We start from the raw sequence: 19,409 nt of genomic DNA on the forward strand, positions 1-19,409 counted from the left end.
AGCCATACTCGCCTTACGGCATCTTTGTGGGTTTCCCTACATTCTTAAAAAAAAAAAAAAAAAAAAAAAAAAAAAATCAACAACACTTCAGGGTTCTCTTCCAAAGATCAAATTTTGACCAACAACTTTGTTCTCCGTATAATCTGCTGTGGTTCCCAGATACCTGCATACTAAATTAAACCTTCTTATTCTAGATTCTTCACCAAACCAGCTCTCCTCTACCAGCCATCCCGTGCCCTCCCCACCACCCCTCAGCCGTCCCTGGTCTAGAAGCACATATCGTGTCTCACTCAGTCCTAGCCATCCCCTCGGCCACACTCTGCTCGAGAAACCCTTCCCCGCTGCTTAGCCAACCACGCTGTGTCTGTCCTCACCAGCCTTCCCAGACTGAGCCAACTGCACAGTATTGACTGTGGAAACCCTCCCGTTCTCTCTGAATAACAATAGTTCCAACAGAAAGCATCTCTTCAGTTAACTGTGCTTATGGAGCGGTACTTTCCAGGTCTTCACCCAATAGTCATGAGAGTGGATAAAAAGGAGGACATAGGTTCTTTGTTTTACTTCTACCACAAAGTTCAATTACTCAAGGGCAGGCACCAGGTCTCCTTCCTTCAACAGGTATTTACAGAGCCGCCACCATGTCCTAAGTCCTACGGATGCGGGAGTGAACAAACAGACACAAACCCCGTTCTCATTAAGCTTACATTCTAGTGGGGAAGACAGACACTAAACCAGAGAAACAGGAAAGACTACAGTAAATTAGACAATGATAAGTGCCAAAGGGGAAAATAAATCCAGCAGGGAAGAGGATGTACAGTGTTACAGTGAGGGAAGAAGAGAGCAGGTTAATAATTTAGAGAAGGAGACCAGGAGAGGTCACTCTGCACAGATCTGAGGAAGCCCTGAAGACCCCTGCATTTCTGCCATCTCATCAGTAGCTTTCTGGAGGGTCTTTGTGCTTAACAGCTGCTGTACTAAAAATACTAGTTCACAAAATAAGTTACTAATATAGTCAGGAAAATGCTCCAATTCAATAATACTAGATATCACTTTCTCTGAGACATTCAGAAAGCAGTCATGGGCCTTGTTTACACAAAAGAAATGCACACATCACTGATGATGGAATATGTTTTTTATGGCCACAAAGCCTATCTGCTAGGCAAAACCCAACGTAGCCCATTTCTAAGAAGCCCTTAAAATAGCACAACCTCACATTTGTAAAGGTTAGGAAACAAATGAGCTTATTTAATGGCATCCACATGTAAAGAAGACTATAAATACTGGAATAATGTGAAAGCAACTCAGCTTAATCACTTGCACAATGGTTGATTTTGGGGGGGAAGGGGACACAGCCTGAACTATAGCTGTTGTTTAGCAGTGTAACCACAAGTGTGTAGGACTTAGCTCAGGTAACCTCAGTACGGGGTACCTCTAGGAACCCTGACAAAGGTACACACAACTTGTGTCATCCGGGTTACATTCCTGTTGTCACTGCAGGACACTCTGAGAAGATCAAGAAAGCCAGGAGTCTTCTTCCTTGAGCTTTTTCCCAGAAGTCCTCTTCCTTGAGCTTTTTTGTACACACTATTTAAAAAGCCTACACCCACATTCCTAGATTCCATCACTAAGAGTTTGACTTAAAAAAGTAGGTCTCATTTTCATGTAAAATTATTCTAATTTTACAATGTACTCCCTAAGTGTTAAAAAAATTTCAGAAAAACCTCTCTCTACATCTTTAAAAACTGCCCCTGAAATAGTTCATTTGGCCTGGCTATCAGAGAAAATGAAGAAAATCTTTATTAAAGACATTAAATTATGGTAAATATTTAATTGGAGGAAAAAAAAGTAAACTACTTTTGAGGTGATTTTTGGACCAAGGCTGATATTCTTGTCTGGACAGAAGCCAGAAGTACCCACGGTTGGTGGTTTCTCCCCCCAGACCAGCTGGGGGCACAGCACTGGAGAAGATTAACACACAGCCAGTGCTGGCACGTGGGCAAACAAAACTGGTTTCCTGTATTTCTGTGGTCTGAAAGCCACCGAGGAGTAAGTCTCAGATTAAAGGCAAAAATGGCAATTCAGGAAAGGCCAACTTGTTCTTTAAATAGATGAGTTGAATTTTTATTTCTAGAAACTATGCCTGAACAAGTGGTTCATCAGAGCCAACTAATTTGAGAATGAAGTGGAGACAAGGGGCATATATTTCACTTACCATCTTTTATATATTTTTTTATGTAACTGATAAATCATTAAAAACAATCTTTTGCCCCTCAGCAAAGGTTCTTCAAAAGGAAATGGTGGCTCAAAGTTGCTTTGAGGCCAGATGTCCAATTCTAGATATCCAAATTCCTTTTTTCTTTACATAGACCTTTCCCAAAATCCTTATTTACAATCCAAGAATAATGAGGATGAATGTCATCTAATTTTGTCATAATACTACTCAGGAAACACCAGCTAGATTACCAGAAGGCTTTAGAGCAATATTTAACAAAATGTGAACCAATTTAGCATTCCGAGATTTCATTAATTCAAATAGGAATATAACTGCTTTCAGTATTTCCAAAAATAATCAATGGTTTACCCACCAGAGAACTCTGAACATGCATCTGGTCATTTTAAAACAATTCACAAAAATCAAAGCATTTCCAGAGAAAATTTAGCATTCAAAATTTCCAGGAGGTAGAATCAAGCTGTAATTCCCCAATTGTTACCTAATTTTGGATGAAAACTTTCACTTGAAATAAAACGGTGTGCTAGAATTTTTGTTTTTAACTCATGAAGCCATTAAGCTTTGGCAGCCATACATGACTTAACCCTTTGTGTTTGAAAACATGTAAATCAGGGAAAAATTTCTCCATTTATATTCTTAATGCCACTGTTTCTTTTCTGTATTTGCCCCCTTATGATTGTACAAATACAAAGAGAGTATTTCTTTTGGGTCTGAGGTAACTGCTTTTGATATTTTACAACAGTGGGGAAAGAATTTTTGCCAGAAACCTGGTCTTGGGAAAGGGCATAAAAAATTGGACCAGCCTAGCCTGTTTTGAGTAGACGGTTCAATGAGGCCCCCTATAGCACTTACCAGCAGCAACAACAGGGAAGGGATATTCTGAATTTCCACAGCACTTGTTATGTGTTTCATTCATTTGGAAGCTAATCATTTATGTGGGAACATCTTTTATGCTGCTACTTTGTACTGTTGTTTTCATTTGTTCATGCTTTATCTCCTCAACTAAACTTAGTGCACTGCCTCACACATCAAACATGACCAACAAGTACTCTAGATGGTGCAAGAACGAGCCAGATAATTATGCTTTGCAATGACTGAAATACTGTCATCTGAAAAATAGAGGAGAAAATGGGAGAGATATCAACTTTCTAAAAGAATATTGGGCCACTGTATCAATTTCTTATTTTAAAAATACCGTGTCCTAACCCCATCTCCTAAGTTCCATGGTGTCCCTGTTCTTGAAATGATACACATCCTGAAGGTAACGTTTTCACAAGCAGATTCCTGATGCTCTGATGAAATTACAACTATATCTGAGTTCAAGAAAGTAACTTGGCTAAACTATTTTATACACAGTCTACTACCTAATTAATTCTAAAGTCTTTCTACATAAGAATAGGCATCTCAAGTTAGTAAAATGCCAAAATCACCAACTGCAGAATTGAATGGCTAAAAGTAGTCTTAAAAGTTATCTGCTGAATTTCCCATCCTGCAGCATGAAGAAAGTAGTTATACGCACTCTACCTGAAAATGTTTAGCCACAGATCCCACCACCATTCTGCTACATAGCCTAGCTGCAATGGTCAGACATTTTCAGACATTCATTTCGTGTTTGCCCTCCTATAAAGAAACTGTTGACTCTGGTTCCAAAAATAAATCTATCACCTCCTCACCAAACCATAAGAAGACAGCTGCCTTAAGACCTTTCTGACAGCCACATTTTGGTATCAACAGAAAATTTACTGCAGTAAGTCTACTGACCACGGAAAACAAATGCACCCCTTTTTGGTGGCACAAAAGCTCCCTCATCGTTCCTCTATTCCCGATACATGAGAGCAGGCTTCTGGAGATTCTGTTACTATTCTCTGCATTTGCTGAACCACAGACTGGCCCGGGGGGCTTTAGGACCACCAGCTTCACTCCTCTGCTAAACCCAAAATCTGGAATCAAAGAAGGAGGAATTTCTGCCCTTGAATCTTACTCCACGAGTTTGCAATAAACATTCCCCGGAAGGCAGGGGAAAAACAACCCAATTAAAAAGTCCCTAGCTTTTAGCCGCCTGTGTGGAATATCAAATTAATTCACTAAAATTTCTCTAAAGCACTAATATTTATTAGACCCCTCCTATAACTACACATTTACCTAACCCTTATGTAACCTAAGTCTAGCTTTTAGTTCATTGATAAAGCTCTGAGGTACTGAATTAAAAGTCTTACAAACCGCAATTACAATACATCACCATCTTTTCAATCTTTTTAACCAAGAAAAAAAACGGCTGGTAATGGTCTTAATGTAAAAGATATGCATGACAGCTTTTCATATTTTAGGAGCTGATTAAAAAATTACATAGAATACTTTAAAGCGGTCATAAACTAGTCCAAGGAAACAGTTCTATTAACGTTCCTGGCTTTGACTTTACATAAGGAGATATCAAATAACTTCCCCTAAAAAAACCAAAAAACAAAAAACTGAGCAATTGAGAAATGAGAACTTCCATACAGAACTGCAACTGGTAAATATAGTGCAAAACCAATGATAAAACTTAACAGGATTACCTTTTTGGCACTTTCAGGACCTGATTCATCAAAGCGAAATCTCACAATTCTGAAATCTTTACAGTAAATAATTAACTCTGTTGGATTAAATTTCAGCTTCTGGTTTGGGCCCAGGACTTTCTGCTTCCTTTTGTGGTCATTTACTAAAAAATAAAAAAATAAAAAAATTCCTTTCTTGATATTCACTCTTTAGTACACTTTAAAAAATTCTTACTGAAAACAATTGGAAGGTCACCCACCACTTAGTACTGCTTCTCTAGAATCTTTCATATTTGTGTATAATTCCTAGAACTTTGGGGGATCAGTTTTAACTTTGCTTTGGATGATATTAAAGATATTTCTTTGCACAAAACCACCACCACCTATATTTAATGATTAAAATTTTAATTAAAAAGAGGACAAATACTAGAAAATATAAAAAGTCATATATTTTGGGACTTCCCTGGTGGTGCAGTGGTTAAGAATCCGCCTGCCAATGCAGAGGACACAGGTTCAATCCCTGGTCCAGGAAGATCCCACATTTCATGGAGCAACTTTGCCCACGTGCCACAACTACTGAAGCCCGTGCACGTAGAGCCCGTGCTCCGCAACAAGAGAAGCCACTGCAATGTGAAGCCTGCACACCGCAACAAAGAGTAGCTAGCCACCGCTCACTGCAACTAGAGAAAGCCTGCACGCAGCAACGAAGACCCAATGCAGCCATAAATAAATAAATAAATATTTTTTAAAAGCCATATATTTTATATCTCCATTTAAAAATAATTTACTGATTAATTTTCCTGGGACTCAAAAAAAAAAAAGGGAAAAAGCAAAAAACCTACAGAAATAAAACTCCAGCCCAAGTATTTGAGAGGTGTAACTCTTCAAGCAAGAATTCCCGAGTAGAACCAGCTTTTAGGGGCTGAGTGAAGAATAAAACATACCTGTGACTATTTGCTCAATACATGTTAAAGGGACATCATGTTCACCAAGAAGAAGGTTTCTATAATGGAATTTCTGAAATAAAAAAATACATTCATGTTAATTATTTTCCCAATAACTTCACGATGGTAATATGAGCCTTACTTTTAGGTGTGATAAGAAATTGCAACGACCATCTCTAAAAAGAACAAAAGCTTTTGCCTGTGCAGCTATGACAATTCTAAGGCTATAGTTATCACAGAACACACTTCAGTAGGAAAGTAAGGGGAGGAAGAGAGAAACACATACTGTGTTCACATTCTCTCCACCTTTCTTCCCACGCTTTAAACAATAAAATTAGGTCAAGTTATATACAACAATGTCATTATAACATACAGGATATGTGATATTATACTGTCAATCACTTCACAGGCAAACACTTGCATACCTAGTTCTGGTTAAACTGTCACTAAAATAATATAAAAAAGGGGCTCCAAAGTCATCAGATTTTAATGGGTAAAATCATGGCTTGAGTTTCACAATGGAGATTTTAGAGCAGAAAATAACTTTTTACAGCAGAAAGTCTACTCAAAATAAAAATCTTTAGTCAAACTGCAGCTTATTTTTTAAACCCATTTTTTATACACACTTTCAGACTAAGGACATTGTTGATGCTATTAACCTTCTGTTGGTAGGACACTGGGTTATTTTTCCTATTAGTGGTATTGGATTTAAGCTATTCCAGGTACATGGGTCTCAATTATAGTGAAATCTGGAGCCAAAGATTGAAATAAAGCCAAAAATAAAAGGAAAAACCCAAGTTTACAGCCAAATAAGCTGTGTCTCTACATACTGGGTGTATCTGTAAATGCCTTAAATTTAGTCTCAATATACCTACAGATTGCAATAGATTGAAATACACTTATCCATAGTTACGTGCTTCAGTCAAAAGTTTAGAGTTAACATCCAAATATTACTATTACAAATAAAGGTCTAGGGAGTAAAAGTGTATATATAACACTTTACAAATCAAAACAGAAAATAGTTGTTGAGGGAAAGTCCAGGATTTTTACGTTAGGCAAACGAATGACTGACTTTATTTATTTATTTATTTATTTATTTCTGTACGCGGGGCTCTCACTGTGTGGCCTCTCCCGTTGCAGAGCACAGGCTCCGGACACGCAGGCTCAGCGGCCATGGCTCACGGGCCCAGGCGCTCCGCGGCATGTGGGATCTTCCCGGACCGGGGCACGATCCCGTGTCCCTTGCATCGGCAGGTGGACTCTCAACCACTGCGCCACCAGGGAAGCCCATGACTGACTTTTTGAAAACTCAAATTATATGGAACTGTTGTTTTCCAGTAAGAATATAAAATAGCAAGAGGGTTATTAAAGAAAAACTTTATCAATATTTTTCTTCATTCTAACTACTAGAAATTTGAAATGAGAATTTGACTTTTTTGGAAAAATACTAGTTAAAGATACTATAAAATATGTAAAATGTGCAGCATCTATGAAATTATTTGCTATATAATTTTTTCTCTTTATGAGTAGTAAAAAAGGATACCTTTGTTTTTATAGATAGGTTAAAATATTTAGAAGGAAAGAATAACTCCTTTATTGAAAAGGATATATAAGCAAAGATCACAGAGGATAAACACAGCAATGTGACTTAAAACCATCTCACTAATTATACTCCTCAAGTCTCAACATTCTCCTTAAACTTTATTTTGAATTTTAATATAATACATTCCCAAACTTATATTAATCACTTATTAGTAATTTTATTATAATTTTCCCATATCTGTGCTTTATATAATATTGATAATACATACTGCTCAGAGTCAAAAGCCCTGATACGATTAAACAGCATACAAATCAAACACACCTGTAATGGCATTGGATTATCCGTAATAAAGGAAATTTTGAAGTTACTGCATATCAGTTTTCCCCACAAATCGTATTGACTTGTGTCCGATGCGATGCATTTTCTCACAAAATTGACTTCATTTACGACAATTTCTCCTTTACAAAAAGAAACATATCATTGTGTGAGCTACAACCACACCAAAAATGTCAACAGTCGCTGTGTGACCTAGAAGGAAGATTTCATGATGATGATAAGAAGAAACACTGAACCAGGACCTCACATCGGTAACAGTCACAATGGGGCATCGTGCTCCATTTGTAAGATACAGAAACTGAGGCACAAAGAGCTTAAGGGTCTGAGATGGTTCAACCAGAAGGGCTGAGCTGGAGTCTGCATTCTTTACTATGCCATGCTGTCTCTCATTATTTATTTACCGAAAGGCGCCCTGGAGAAGAAATAAGCTGCACTGTCTCCTTCAGAGTATTACTTGATGGGGTATTTGTATTTTATTAACATGTGACTTGATCTCCCAAACCGATATCTTAGATTCCTTCCTAAGACAATTCAGTATGAGAAACAATGCAGTATTAACCTCAAAATTAATAATGCAATCTATTTATTTTAACATACATTCCATAAAGACAAATTGAATTTCCCTCTGCACTCACATTATAACTTAGTTGGCAATAAAACTTTAAAATATAGTTTTAGAGTTAAAATGGAAGACTAAATAAATAAATATAAGAAACTGAAACAAAAGTTTTAATGTTCTTTGAAGAGAATAATTTTCTGCAATTGATTTAAAGCTTGGTCATCATTAATCCTTAATTTCAAGTTCTAAAATGCAACCAGACCCAGGGACATTTTTAAGTAATCATTCTCTAGGGTCCATGGTAGAAGAGTTAGGGTACTGTGCTACTTTGCCTATTTCTGTCAGTACAAACACCTCTAATAGTGATGGACAGAACCATTGCTGACAAGCCCCAAACACCCACCAATTCACAGAGAGCAACTAGAGTCTCAAAACAATCCTCTCTCTTACATAAAATGTTATAATAAATTTGAACTGCAAAAATAACTTTCATTCAAAGTTCTTAAATGTACAAGACAAGTTTTAAGAACAGAACCCTAACATTTACCTGAGGATTAAATTCAAACGTGCCCATGTCAAATTCTCGGCTCAGACCAATGGAGTAATTGTCTCTTCTGCAGACAAGCCTCCTCCACGTAGCCTCCCGCCCTCCTCCCCACCACCCCCCGCACCCTGAGCCCCGCCGCTGTCCTCATTCTCCCTCTCCAGCCACACTGGCCTTTTAGTCCCTCTCAGGGGCCGGACTGCAAAGATCCATGGGGTCTTCGCACATGCTGTGCCCATTTCCTGGAATATGCTTTCCTTCTGCCTCAGCCCAATCGCTTTCTCAGGAATGCCTTAAAAACTCTCCGTGCCTAGATTAACTCCCTCAATCACAGCATCATTTACCTGTAATTCCCAGCAATGACCACAGCTGCAATTATGCATACTCTACATATTTCAAAACCACTGCCTGTCTCACCCTCAGGATCACATGCCCCATGAGGGTCAAAAATGGACTGGTTTTTCTCTGATGCTGACATTTTAGTTGCAAGGCAAAGGCTCAGCATGGGGCAGGGGCCTGGTCAATGAGTGCTGAACACCCGAGTGAATGAACCACTTCACTGCTCCAGGTTCACCAGACCAGCACCACCAATGGAGCAGGAGTGGTTCCAGACAGACAGAAACCAGTGACGTAACATGGCCACGCGCCAAGAGGGTCAGGAGATAAGTGCTGGCGGGTGAATGCACATGAAGTCAGAAAACTGTCCCAGAGCCACCCCTGCTCGCCTACCACACGCACAGAGAGCTGCAAAATCTACCAGTGGGAAGGAAGAGATGGAGGGCTTGTGGGACAGGACACACGGCCACACTAGTGCCATCAGCCAACCACGTTTATGATGCACGTGCTTGGGCAGCACTTCTCCACCAACCCGACTCTCTTCCCAAGGGCACAAATGTAACATATCCAGTCCACAAAGGCAGCGAGAATGTGACAAAGATGAAAGGAGGAGAAGGCATTTAATGGGTCCAGGGCTTGGCCAACCCAGATGCAGCCCCCTGGTTTTTGTAAATAAAGCTTTACTGAAACCTATCCATGCACATTCATTTGTGTACCGTCTATGACTGCTTCCACAGGACAAAGGCAGAGCTAAGTGCTTGCAACCAGAGACCTCACGGCCTGAAAAGTCTCAAACATTTACTGTCTGGGACTTGACAGGAAAAGCTTGCCCAGCTCTGTGCTAGAGATGGTGGCTTAAGTGACAACTCTTAACATTATGTGAAACAAGCCTTGGAAGAAGTACTCAGGCATATCCTGTCAGAGGAAAGGCACTTTCCACCTGCAATGGTACAATGCCCTCAGAGCTTGGGAGGCCTGCTCAGCAGCACTGAGGACCAACAACCTTCCCCCAGAATGTGTCTGCCACAGTCAGGTCAAAAGATTCCTTTCTCACCAATGAGCCGCAGCACTCAGCAGATGTGAAGCTGAAATCCAGGCCTAACTGCTCTGCTCCCCATTCTCCATCATAAAAAAGCAAAATTAAGCACAAATCTGTGAATGAACTCTGTGGGGCTAGATTAGAGTCTGAGACATCGGTATAAACTCAGGTATATCTTAATATATACAAAGATGGAGAGGTAAAGAAACAAAAGGAGGTGTGTGCATACATGGCTTAGTGTGCATGTGTTCATTTTCTACTCTGTCTCCTGAAAACGCCTCCAGTAACAAACCACATTCGGCACTCAGATCTTGGTATTTAAATACCATTCTCCAATAAAATGAACCAGGACTCAGTGGAGAAATGTTTGACTCCAGGGCTGGGGCAGAGGAAAGACATACTGAATCTGGAGCTTCTGATAGTTCCAGAATGCCAGAAAGTAGGGAAGGGAAAAAGAGAGGGGGGAATGGGGGTGGGGGAGAGAAAGAGAGACAGAGACAGAGAGAAAGAGAGAGAGAGAAAGAGAGAGAGGACATTTCAAAAGGATAGAGGAGCCAAGATGAAAGAATTCATCATCCATCAGTAAAGATGGAGAAACTGTCACAGGCTGGAGACTAGGGAGACATGGTGTCCTGGCAGGGGCGCTAAAATAATGGCCATTAGTGAAAAAACTAGGGAAATGTCAATAAAACTTGCAGCTTAGTTAACAGTACTGTTAGTTTCTTAGTTCAGCTAAATTTATCGAGGTTATAAGATAGTAACATTAGGGGAAGCTGGGTGAAGAGTATGTGTTAACTATCTGTACCCTTTTACAAATCCAAGTTTATTTAAAAATAAAACTACTAAAGAAAAGAAGATGGACAAGAAATATACGAAACAACAGCAACAACAGTAAAATAGGGACCCACTGGGTTATGGTCTTTGAAGGAAAACTGTTACATAGCTTTCTTAGTGGACAGTGGAAATGGGCCTGGGGGATAGAAAGAAGTAGGGTGGGATGGAGGGAAAGAAGAAAAGGAGGGCATTTCCGGGGAGATGCCGAACTGGGACTTCTTATTATCATAAGCATGTAATAAAATAAGCACCAAGTTAACCTGGCTTGAGTTTTAGTTGACGACACTAAATTTTGTTCACATGGAACCATTCTCTAAAATACATGGATCATGCAGCACGGCTCTCTGCTCATACTTCATAAAAAAAGCGGAAACCCTGGGTAGGAACTGTCCTCAGCTACTGCCAGGCACGAACTGCAGTCCTGCGGGCCGGGAAACCAGCTCACAGGCGGGAGAGAAACAGGGGATTCAGAGCGCCTCTTCCCAGAGGGGACAGATGCAGAAACAGAAGAGCGCCCAGACGGTTCTTGCTACATTTTAAATTAGTGACCTTGAGGAGGAAACTTAGAACTGAAGCTTCAAAGCTCCCAGAGACTGTCCTCCTGGGCTTTTCCGGCAGGAGGGCGGTGTGCTGCCAGCCATGTGGGAGGACCCTCGGCACCGGGCACTTGCCAGCACACCACGGGCAGGAAGCGATAGGAGCCGCACGAAAGAAAAAGCAGGAAGCGAGCTTCAGTGCAGGGTATGCAAAAAGCACCAGAGAAAAAATTGTCTAAATTAGAAGATGATGGGCCAAGACGTTCTACTATAACCTGGGAAGGAATCAACAAATCATCAAAGTTTGTTTTCTCAAGACCCTTTCATCTGTAAAGATAAATAAGAAAGGAAATATAATTAAAATTAATAAGTCTCTAAATGGTATAGCTAGGGAAGTTTTTAACTCCCTGAGAACCAAAAATTATGTCACATTATCTTTCATAATACCTTACACATTTAGAAAGTCAATACATGTTTGATGAATTAAAATAATTTTTCCCATAAATTTTAGCTTGAAAAATAGTTTAAGACAAAGCCTCACTGTACACAGTAGCTAACTTACGGAATGTGCAGAGGCCCAAGGCATAGCTCAGTCTGTGGCTTTACATTCAGTGAGTGACCATCCCAGACAGCCTGGGACTGGGGATTCCTGGCGTGCAGGACTTCCAACATTAAAGCCAGGGTAGTCCAAGTGTCACCTGAGCTGCAGCGAACTTCAGGAATTAAAGTGGCCTAACAGTTACTAAGGGAAGCTGAAACTCTGTACAAGATGAGCACAAGACATCGGAGGCCGCTCCTGGTACTCACAGGGTCACGCATGATACAAAAAAGCATGGAATCAAGTACCACGTCCAGTAAGAGCTACCCACGATGGGGGCTGGAGGAAGGTCAGCAGTGCAGACCTCAGGAAGAAACCAGAGGAAAATCTTGAAGGCAGATGAGGGTTAAGACAGAGAGAACACATGATCACAAAAACAAAGGCCTGAATAAGGAAAAAGGCATCTGGGTCTGAGTGAAGCAGATATCAACATTGGGAAACAGTGCAAGAGGTCAGCAAGGTGAGTGTCAGCAAACTACAGAGGTTACAGACTCTGGATTTTATTTTTGGTTTAAGCAGGATTTTCCTTAAGGGGATTCACGAAGAGTTTCTGAGCAGGAGCTGCAAGGTCAGGAGTAAGGAGGTGACCTGAGGTCCTCTAACAGGCGCTGGAGGAATGGACAGCTCCAAACGCTCAGAAGAAGGTTGTCCAGGTGAGGCACAGACCCAATGCTAAGACACCGCAGTTGGATAAACCGTTCATGGTTCCAAGGAGCAGTTACAAGGCCTTCTGTCTTTCAAAAGCAGGGTATCTAAGAGTTAAAATACTACGAAATTCAGTCTACAAGGATCTCTAAAGCCTATCTACAAAAAACCAAACCAAAACAAAAAACACCTGAAAGAGACAGTCTGCTTTAAGGGATTCACAATCTAGTTGAGGAAATAAGACGTACAGTGAGGTAGAGGACAGTAGAACATAAATGGTCCAAACAGTAAACATGTAAAAAAAAAAAAAAAAAGCAATAAACAAGACAGCTGCCCAACAATGGCTATTTTCATTTTCCGGATGGCCCTAGGTCGTATGCTTTTCTGATCTGATTACAAAAGACTCGGACAATCAGCGCATTCATTATCGATCTACTAGTTAATCTCCTAATGGAAGTGCTGCTGGCACTGCAGATGGAAGAGGGAGGGCCGAGCCGACCCTCGCCTGTGCACAGAGGCTGAGTCTTAGCGGGCACCACGGGGCAGAGCACAAGTTCTCTCCCGACTGCCAGGCCCTCCCCAAATGCGGCTCAGGTGCCCTTCCTCCAAGCCTGCACAACCTCGGCTCTCCTCCACTGAAGCACTTGCCAGTGAACTGAGACTCAGGGCAGGAGCCCTCTTCTTCGGCTGCTCCCCCTCTACCAAGCAGTACGGAATGAGCAGTCAGTACCCACTCAACCATCAACTCAGGCTGTGGCCACAGCACTTCAGGCCATCCCCCTCCCACCCCACAGATCCCTAAAATGATCACGTCCCAGGGACCTCCCTCGTGGTCCACTGGGTAAGACTCTGTGCTCCCAATGCAGGGGACCCGAGTTCAGTCCCTGGTCGGGAACTAGATCCCGTGTACATGTCTCAATGAAGATACCGTGTGCTGCAACTGAGACCCAGTGCAGCCAAAATAAATAAATAAATACTAAAAAAAAAAAAATCATGTCCCAGAGAGAGAGAGGAGAGAGAAAGCCCACCGAGCCCCACTCGCTGCAAATCTCATCCCCTCACGACAAAGCCGTTGGCATTCCACCAGCCTCTGCTCAGCTCGGCCAGAGACAGGAAGTCCACTGACTCCCGAGACATTCCATTTTCTGGCAGCTGAAATCGTTTGAAAGTTGCTTGTCAAGCTGGGTCAAATCTGTCTGCTGTGGAAAGGGCAGAGCCGAGGACAGAGCTCTTTTTACCTCACCTAGAGCACTCCCTCTAGGACGACATCCAACCCACCGGCTATCCAATCCCAAAGCATAAATCTGGACCCTGGTGTCAGCACAGTCAGGCAGGCCCTGCTGCTTAGTGGTTAAAGACATAGCCTGGGAGTCAGGCTCCTAATCCTGGCTCTGCCCTTGCTTGCTGGGCAACACTAGACAAGTTACTTAACCTCTATGACTTGTATAGTTTTCTCACCTGTCAAAGGAAGATAAACTGGTACCTTCCTGACAGGGCTGTCATGAGGAGTAACCTGTAAGCTATATCATATATTAGTTAAGGATCTTAGTTGAAAGTGTAAGAAACATGCCCGGAACTAGCCTGGCAAAAAGAAATATTCTGTGGCTCTGGTGTCAGCTGGACTTCAAGGAAAATGGGACCATCAGAACTCTCCCTCGGTGTTCTGCCTCTGCCGCTCTCAACACGTGACGTCATTCTTTTGGACAAGTCTGCTGGTGCTTCAGCCACGGATGGCGCTATAGAAAAGGATCTCTTTCCTCAGTACCAATCTGAAAACATCCAGAGGCAAACCTGTGCTCATGCTAGCAGTCTGGGGGTGGGTTATCATCTTTGCTGGACACACGAGAACCCCGGGCTGGGTGGAGATGGGGAAGGAGAATTTGTCAGAAGAGAGAGGGTGCATTTCTCAGAAGATGGTGGAAAGACTCCAGGCAGATAAAACAACTGATGTTCTCTGTGTGAGTGTTCATTAAATTGTACCTATAATATTACAATAATTTCATGGAGTGATTTCCAGTTCAGATTCCACAAAACAGGTATACTACAAAAATAATGCAGGGAAACTACACAAGAGCTAACTTAAAAACTTTTTTAAAGTCACAGCTACTACTAGAAGAACATATCTACACCAAAGAAGCTGGAAGGACGTAATCTCAGAATTTAAAGCAAATCAATTTAGCTTTATGGAAAAAACCTGCATTTTTCTTAATTTTCTCAATTTGACCAAGGGCTGATAAAAACTTCATCCAGATCTGATGTCAGCCAGGCCATGACTAGAATCTGGGAACCACTGGTCCGGGTCACAGTCTTCTGCCTTGTCCACAGGCAGCATGGAGCTTGCCCCAGCCCTGCTGCAATTCAAGCCCACTCCTCCTCCAGCACCTTCCCAGCTAGCATGAAGCCAGGAACCCAGGAGGTGCTCACAGACTCAGTGAACGGATCCACCAGCCCAGCAGCTACCCAAACAGACACAAGCTTAGTGTGGCAACACCTGTTCTCACAAACATATGCTGGAACACACACACACATACACAGTTTAGAATTCATACTCTCCCTCTTTTCAAAAGGACTGGGGTGATTTTACACACACAACACAATCGTCAAAGAATGAGATTCAGGTAATGACGGGAAGATGAAGAGAAAGCCTAGGCAAAGGCCAGGTGCTTTGACAGAGCACTGTATTTCAGTTCTAGGTTCAGGTACAATTTTCTTGAGAAGTGTGGCTTTGGGAGAGAGCAAGACACATGGCATAAAGTAAGAGTTTTCCCCTTCCTCCTAAACCTGAGAGTTGGTCTGTTTGTCTGTGTATGTGCGCGCACACGCATGGCTACGGGAACAATTTAAGCAGGTGGTCTGAGGGGTCCTTTCACTGTCATTCACTCAACCAACATCTCGATGCACTATGCTGGACACTGGGTACCACAAAACTGAATTAGATACAATCTCCATCTCAAGGAGTTTCATGAACCAGGCAAGCTGAATATTACTAACATAAACCACAATCTAAATTAAATTCCTAGTCAATTTCTTCTGTTTTCTTTGTTTAATAAAAGCTGAAGATCATTTTAAATTCAGCCTCGTTAAGTTCAACAGAGCACTTGGTAACTGCAAATAAACAATTGATTTTGTGTTTCAATTTTCATCTGCTTATTGAATTAAAAGTTCAAACTTTGGGCAACTGAAGTAGGATATCCTTGAACCCAAGGCATTTTGCCAAAGCATAACATCCAACACTATACCTCTGAACAATTACTTCCTTGTTTCGCGTGCCTGTGCAAAGCCGCAGGTGACTTGGCCAAGTTTTCTCTTGGTTTCTGACTATAATGAAGGCCAGAACTATATTATGAAGCCCTCTTAGGCAAAGCCCTAGTGCAGCCCAGGTCTTATAGATCACCAATGCTTCAGTTACTCTCCACTTGTCTTCCAGATTTCACAGGCTGAAAAGGGAGCAACAGAGGTTCTGGCGGGAGTTGGTGAGGTTAGAGGTGAAGCAGGGCACAGAGACCATGACGGGAGGGGGGGGGACGGGGGGGGCGGGGGGGGGTTCTGACAGAAAGAACGGGAAGAGCATGGGAAGACCAGGATGGGAAGGTAAGAACAGAAGGGGTGGGGAAGGAGGGCAAAGACACACTAATTTAGCATTGACTAAACGTTCTGTGAGGAATAGGTTAGGTGCAAACAGAATCCGGGGGCCAAAGCCATCACGTATGCACACACAGAGCCAATGAAGAAAAGCTACCACAGGTCAGGGGATCCAGACTTAGCTATGATTTCTAAGACAAGTAAACCACTGACAGTCAGGAAATGGGTTTACAACTTCCCCAGAAAACGCTGACTTTTTAACAGAAAGGTTAAGTTTTTAGTTAATTCTATAGAAAAGATAATCGCTCAATGTAAAGTTCTTTGAGCTTACTGATATTTGTAACAATTTCACAAGCAAAGCTTAAATATAGAAGTTAACTAAAGAAAATCAAGCACTATCATTTGTAGCTAAGACCATGTGGTTTATTAGTGTCAAATCAAATCAAATATCAGAAGGGGGAAATCAAAGAACAGGGCCTGTTCAGGGTAAAAGGACCCAAAGTTCAATAGCTCACAGGCACTCATTCAGGAAGAGCACTGTTTGCCGCTGGGTTGTTTAAATGCCTGGAGTGACTAAGACCAAAACAGAGCACACACAGGGAGCAAAGGTTACTTATTAATTCTATTGTTCACTTCCAGGACAAGTACAAAGGATTATTTAGTACATACTGTTTGGCTAAAAAGCATTAACAAAATAAAGGGAAAATAGTTATAACTAACTCCCCAAATAAAGTTTAAAACAATTTTAAGAGTTAACATCTATAATAGGGAACCATAGGTTTATGTTTTAAATTTGTTTGTTCCTACTTAATATTTAAAATTTTAAAGCACAAAATTTTAAGTTACCCTATTTGTTCAATTACTACCTATAGAGTTCTAATCATTTTATCAGATTTAGCATTAAGTAACAACTGAGATTTTAAAATACTGATAGTAGTCACACAAACTGGTATTTGATTATATTTCATGTTTAAAACAGGCTTTCCTGGCTACTTTCCCTAATAATCAGATTAAACAACTGACTTCCTAGCTGTTATATAATTATTATACAACTCAAAATACCAATCAAATAAATGCATTATACGCTTTAAAACTAATCTCCAATTTACCATCAATTCCTACCTCTACCTCTAAGGTCTTCTAACCTCAATTTTGTTCTAAACCAGTGCTTCTCCACAGGGGGAAAATTTTGCCCCTAGGGTTCCCCCCACCCCCTAACAAAAGGGTTTGGCAATGTCTGGAGACATTCTGGTTCCCACAAGTAGGAGGTAGAGGAGGTGGTGCTCCTGGCATCTAGGGGGTAGAGGCCAGGGATGCTGCTAAACATCCTGCAATGCACAGGACAACCCTACAACAAAGAATTATCAGGCCCAAAACGTCTATAGTGTCTCTGTTGGGAAGCCCTATTCTAAATTGAAACAAGATTTGCAAACACAGCTGACACCTTCAAAAAACAATTGCCAAGTAAGTAATTCAAAGTTCACTAAGCTTTGTTATTGGTATAGAGACCCAGACATAATAAAAGTCGCTTTTTATACTATTGAAATGTGATCTGATTATTAACCATGAATGCATGAAATTGCAGATGGACAAGAAGGGCAAAAAGTCCTTTCACCACCTAAGCAATTCATGATCGCTTTAAAAAAGAACATTTCAGGAGACGAAAAGGAAATAAGGTAGTGGTATTCTTGACAGTTTTCTACGATGCTTAAGTTTTCAAGGACAAACACCAATTAATCATTACTTTTTGTTGCTGTCCTTTAGTTCTAACCAATCCTTTTTTTTTTTTCCATCCTCAGTCGTTAGATTTTTAAGTGGCTAAAGTTTAAAGTAAATGAGGAAAGTTAACCACATGGTACTAGCTGGTGGAATAATCTTAGGCCAAAACACATTACTAAAGTATCTGTTAGAACACTCATGTTTACCTGGCAAAAGAACAGGCTCCAGTTTTTTAATCTTCGGTTCTGAATTAATATTATCGTCAGTCTGAAATACATTAGCAAAACAAATCAAAATCAAAACTCTTTTCCCGCCTGAGAGATAAAAGCAAATTTTATTTTCTAGGTGATGACACAGGCGACAGCCACGTATTCCCCCCACTTTAATTCTTACACATTTTTACCGAACTCTTGTAAGGATCTGCTCGTGATGGAATTGAGAGTCTGGCCATAAAAATACTACAACCGCCACTGCCGCTTCCAGGTGTTCACATTTACGACAGGTAAGTAACCCCTTCCACTAAGTGCCCACAGGCGACGCGATCCTGCCGGCGGTCACGACGGGGACCGTCGCCAGGCGAAGGGCTAAATAAATCCCAACTCCGATCGCTCCCGATCGCTCTCGGAGCCGAGAACGGCTGCGGCGGAGTTTTGCAAGTTTCCCCCGAGCCGGCGGGGTTCCCGGGAAGGCGGCTTCCCCGCGCCGGGGTCCGGGGGACGGGGGACGGGGCAGTCTCCTGGGCCTGCCCGTGCTCGGCTCCCCGGAAACGCGAGGAGAGGGCGCCGCGGGGAGACGGCTGTTTACCTGGGGCGGCGGCAGGAGGTAGGACCTGAACGTGGGTCTGGGCGGCTTGAGCGAGAACATGGTGCCGCCGCCTGCTAGGCTCGGCCCGTCCCGGTCGGGGCCCGGGATCCGCCTCCCGACGCCCGCTGGCTGAGAGTTCCCCGTGCGACCGCCCGGGCTCGGTCTGCGGCCAGCCGGGCCGGGCGGGCTGACGGGCGTGGACACGGCTGAGCGCCCGCCCGAGCGGGGAGGAGCCCGGGCCCATCCCCGGAAGGGGCCCGGCGTGCCGCCCCGCCCCGAGAGACGGAGCGCGCAGGCCGGCGGCCGGCCGCTGCCGGCCTCTAGGCCGCGCGGGAGTCGGAACGCGAGGCTGGCGCCTTGCGCCGCTGCCCGGCCCTCAGCGAGAGCGCCGGGGGGGAGCGGGGCGCGGGAGCCATCTTGAAAGGCCGGTCCGGGCGGGGGTGGGAGCACTGCTATGGCGGCCGGCAGGGTCCACAACGGTCCGCGGGGACGTACGGCGGCCCGCGGGGGTCAGAGGAGCCACGGGAGGCGGCCCGAGGGGGTTACAGCGGCCAGCAGGGACCTACGGCGGCCGGCGGGGGTCATAGGGGTCTCGGGAGGCGGCCCCGGCTTTTGCTCAAGCTTCC

General features: G+C 42.7%; 1 protein-coding gene across 2 annotated transcripts in view; it reads right to left on the minus strand.

The window, feature by feature from the left end:
* MTMR10 (myotubularin related protein 10) overlaps positions 1-19,177 on the minus strand; it is a 44,958-nt gene extending 25,781 nt beyond the window's left edge. Inside the window, exons 1-5 of one of the 2 annotated variants that reach the window (XM_060005305.1) lie at positions 18,784-19,177; positions 18,186-18,246; positions 7,573-7,709; positions 5,709-5,781; positions 4,786-4,928 (exon numbers count right to left, since the gene is read on the minus strand). In XM_060005305.1, coding sequence (XP_059861288.1) covers positions 4,786-4,928; positions 5,709-5,781; positions 7,573-7,709; positions 18,186-18,246; positions 18,784-18,843 — 474 coding nt within the window. In that variant the 5' untranslated portion in view covers positions 18,844-19,177. Of the gene's footprint in view, positions 1-3,082; positions 3,259-4,785; positions 4,929-5,708; positions 5,782-7,572; positions 7,710-18,185; positions 18,247-18,783 lie in introns of those variants that run through there. The other variant, XM_060005306.1, reaches the window with a different exon arrangement.
* Positions 19,178-19,409: the final 232 nt, after the last annotated feature.

The sequence above is a fragment of the Delphinus delphis genome, chromosome 2 (genome assembly GCF_949987515.2).
Source record: "Delphinus delphis chromosome 2, mDelDel1.2, whole genome shotgun sequence".
Lineage (NCBI taxonomy): Eukaryota > Metazoa > Chordata > Mammalia > Artiodactyla > Delphinidae > Delphinus > Delphinus delphis.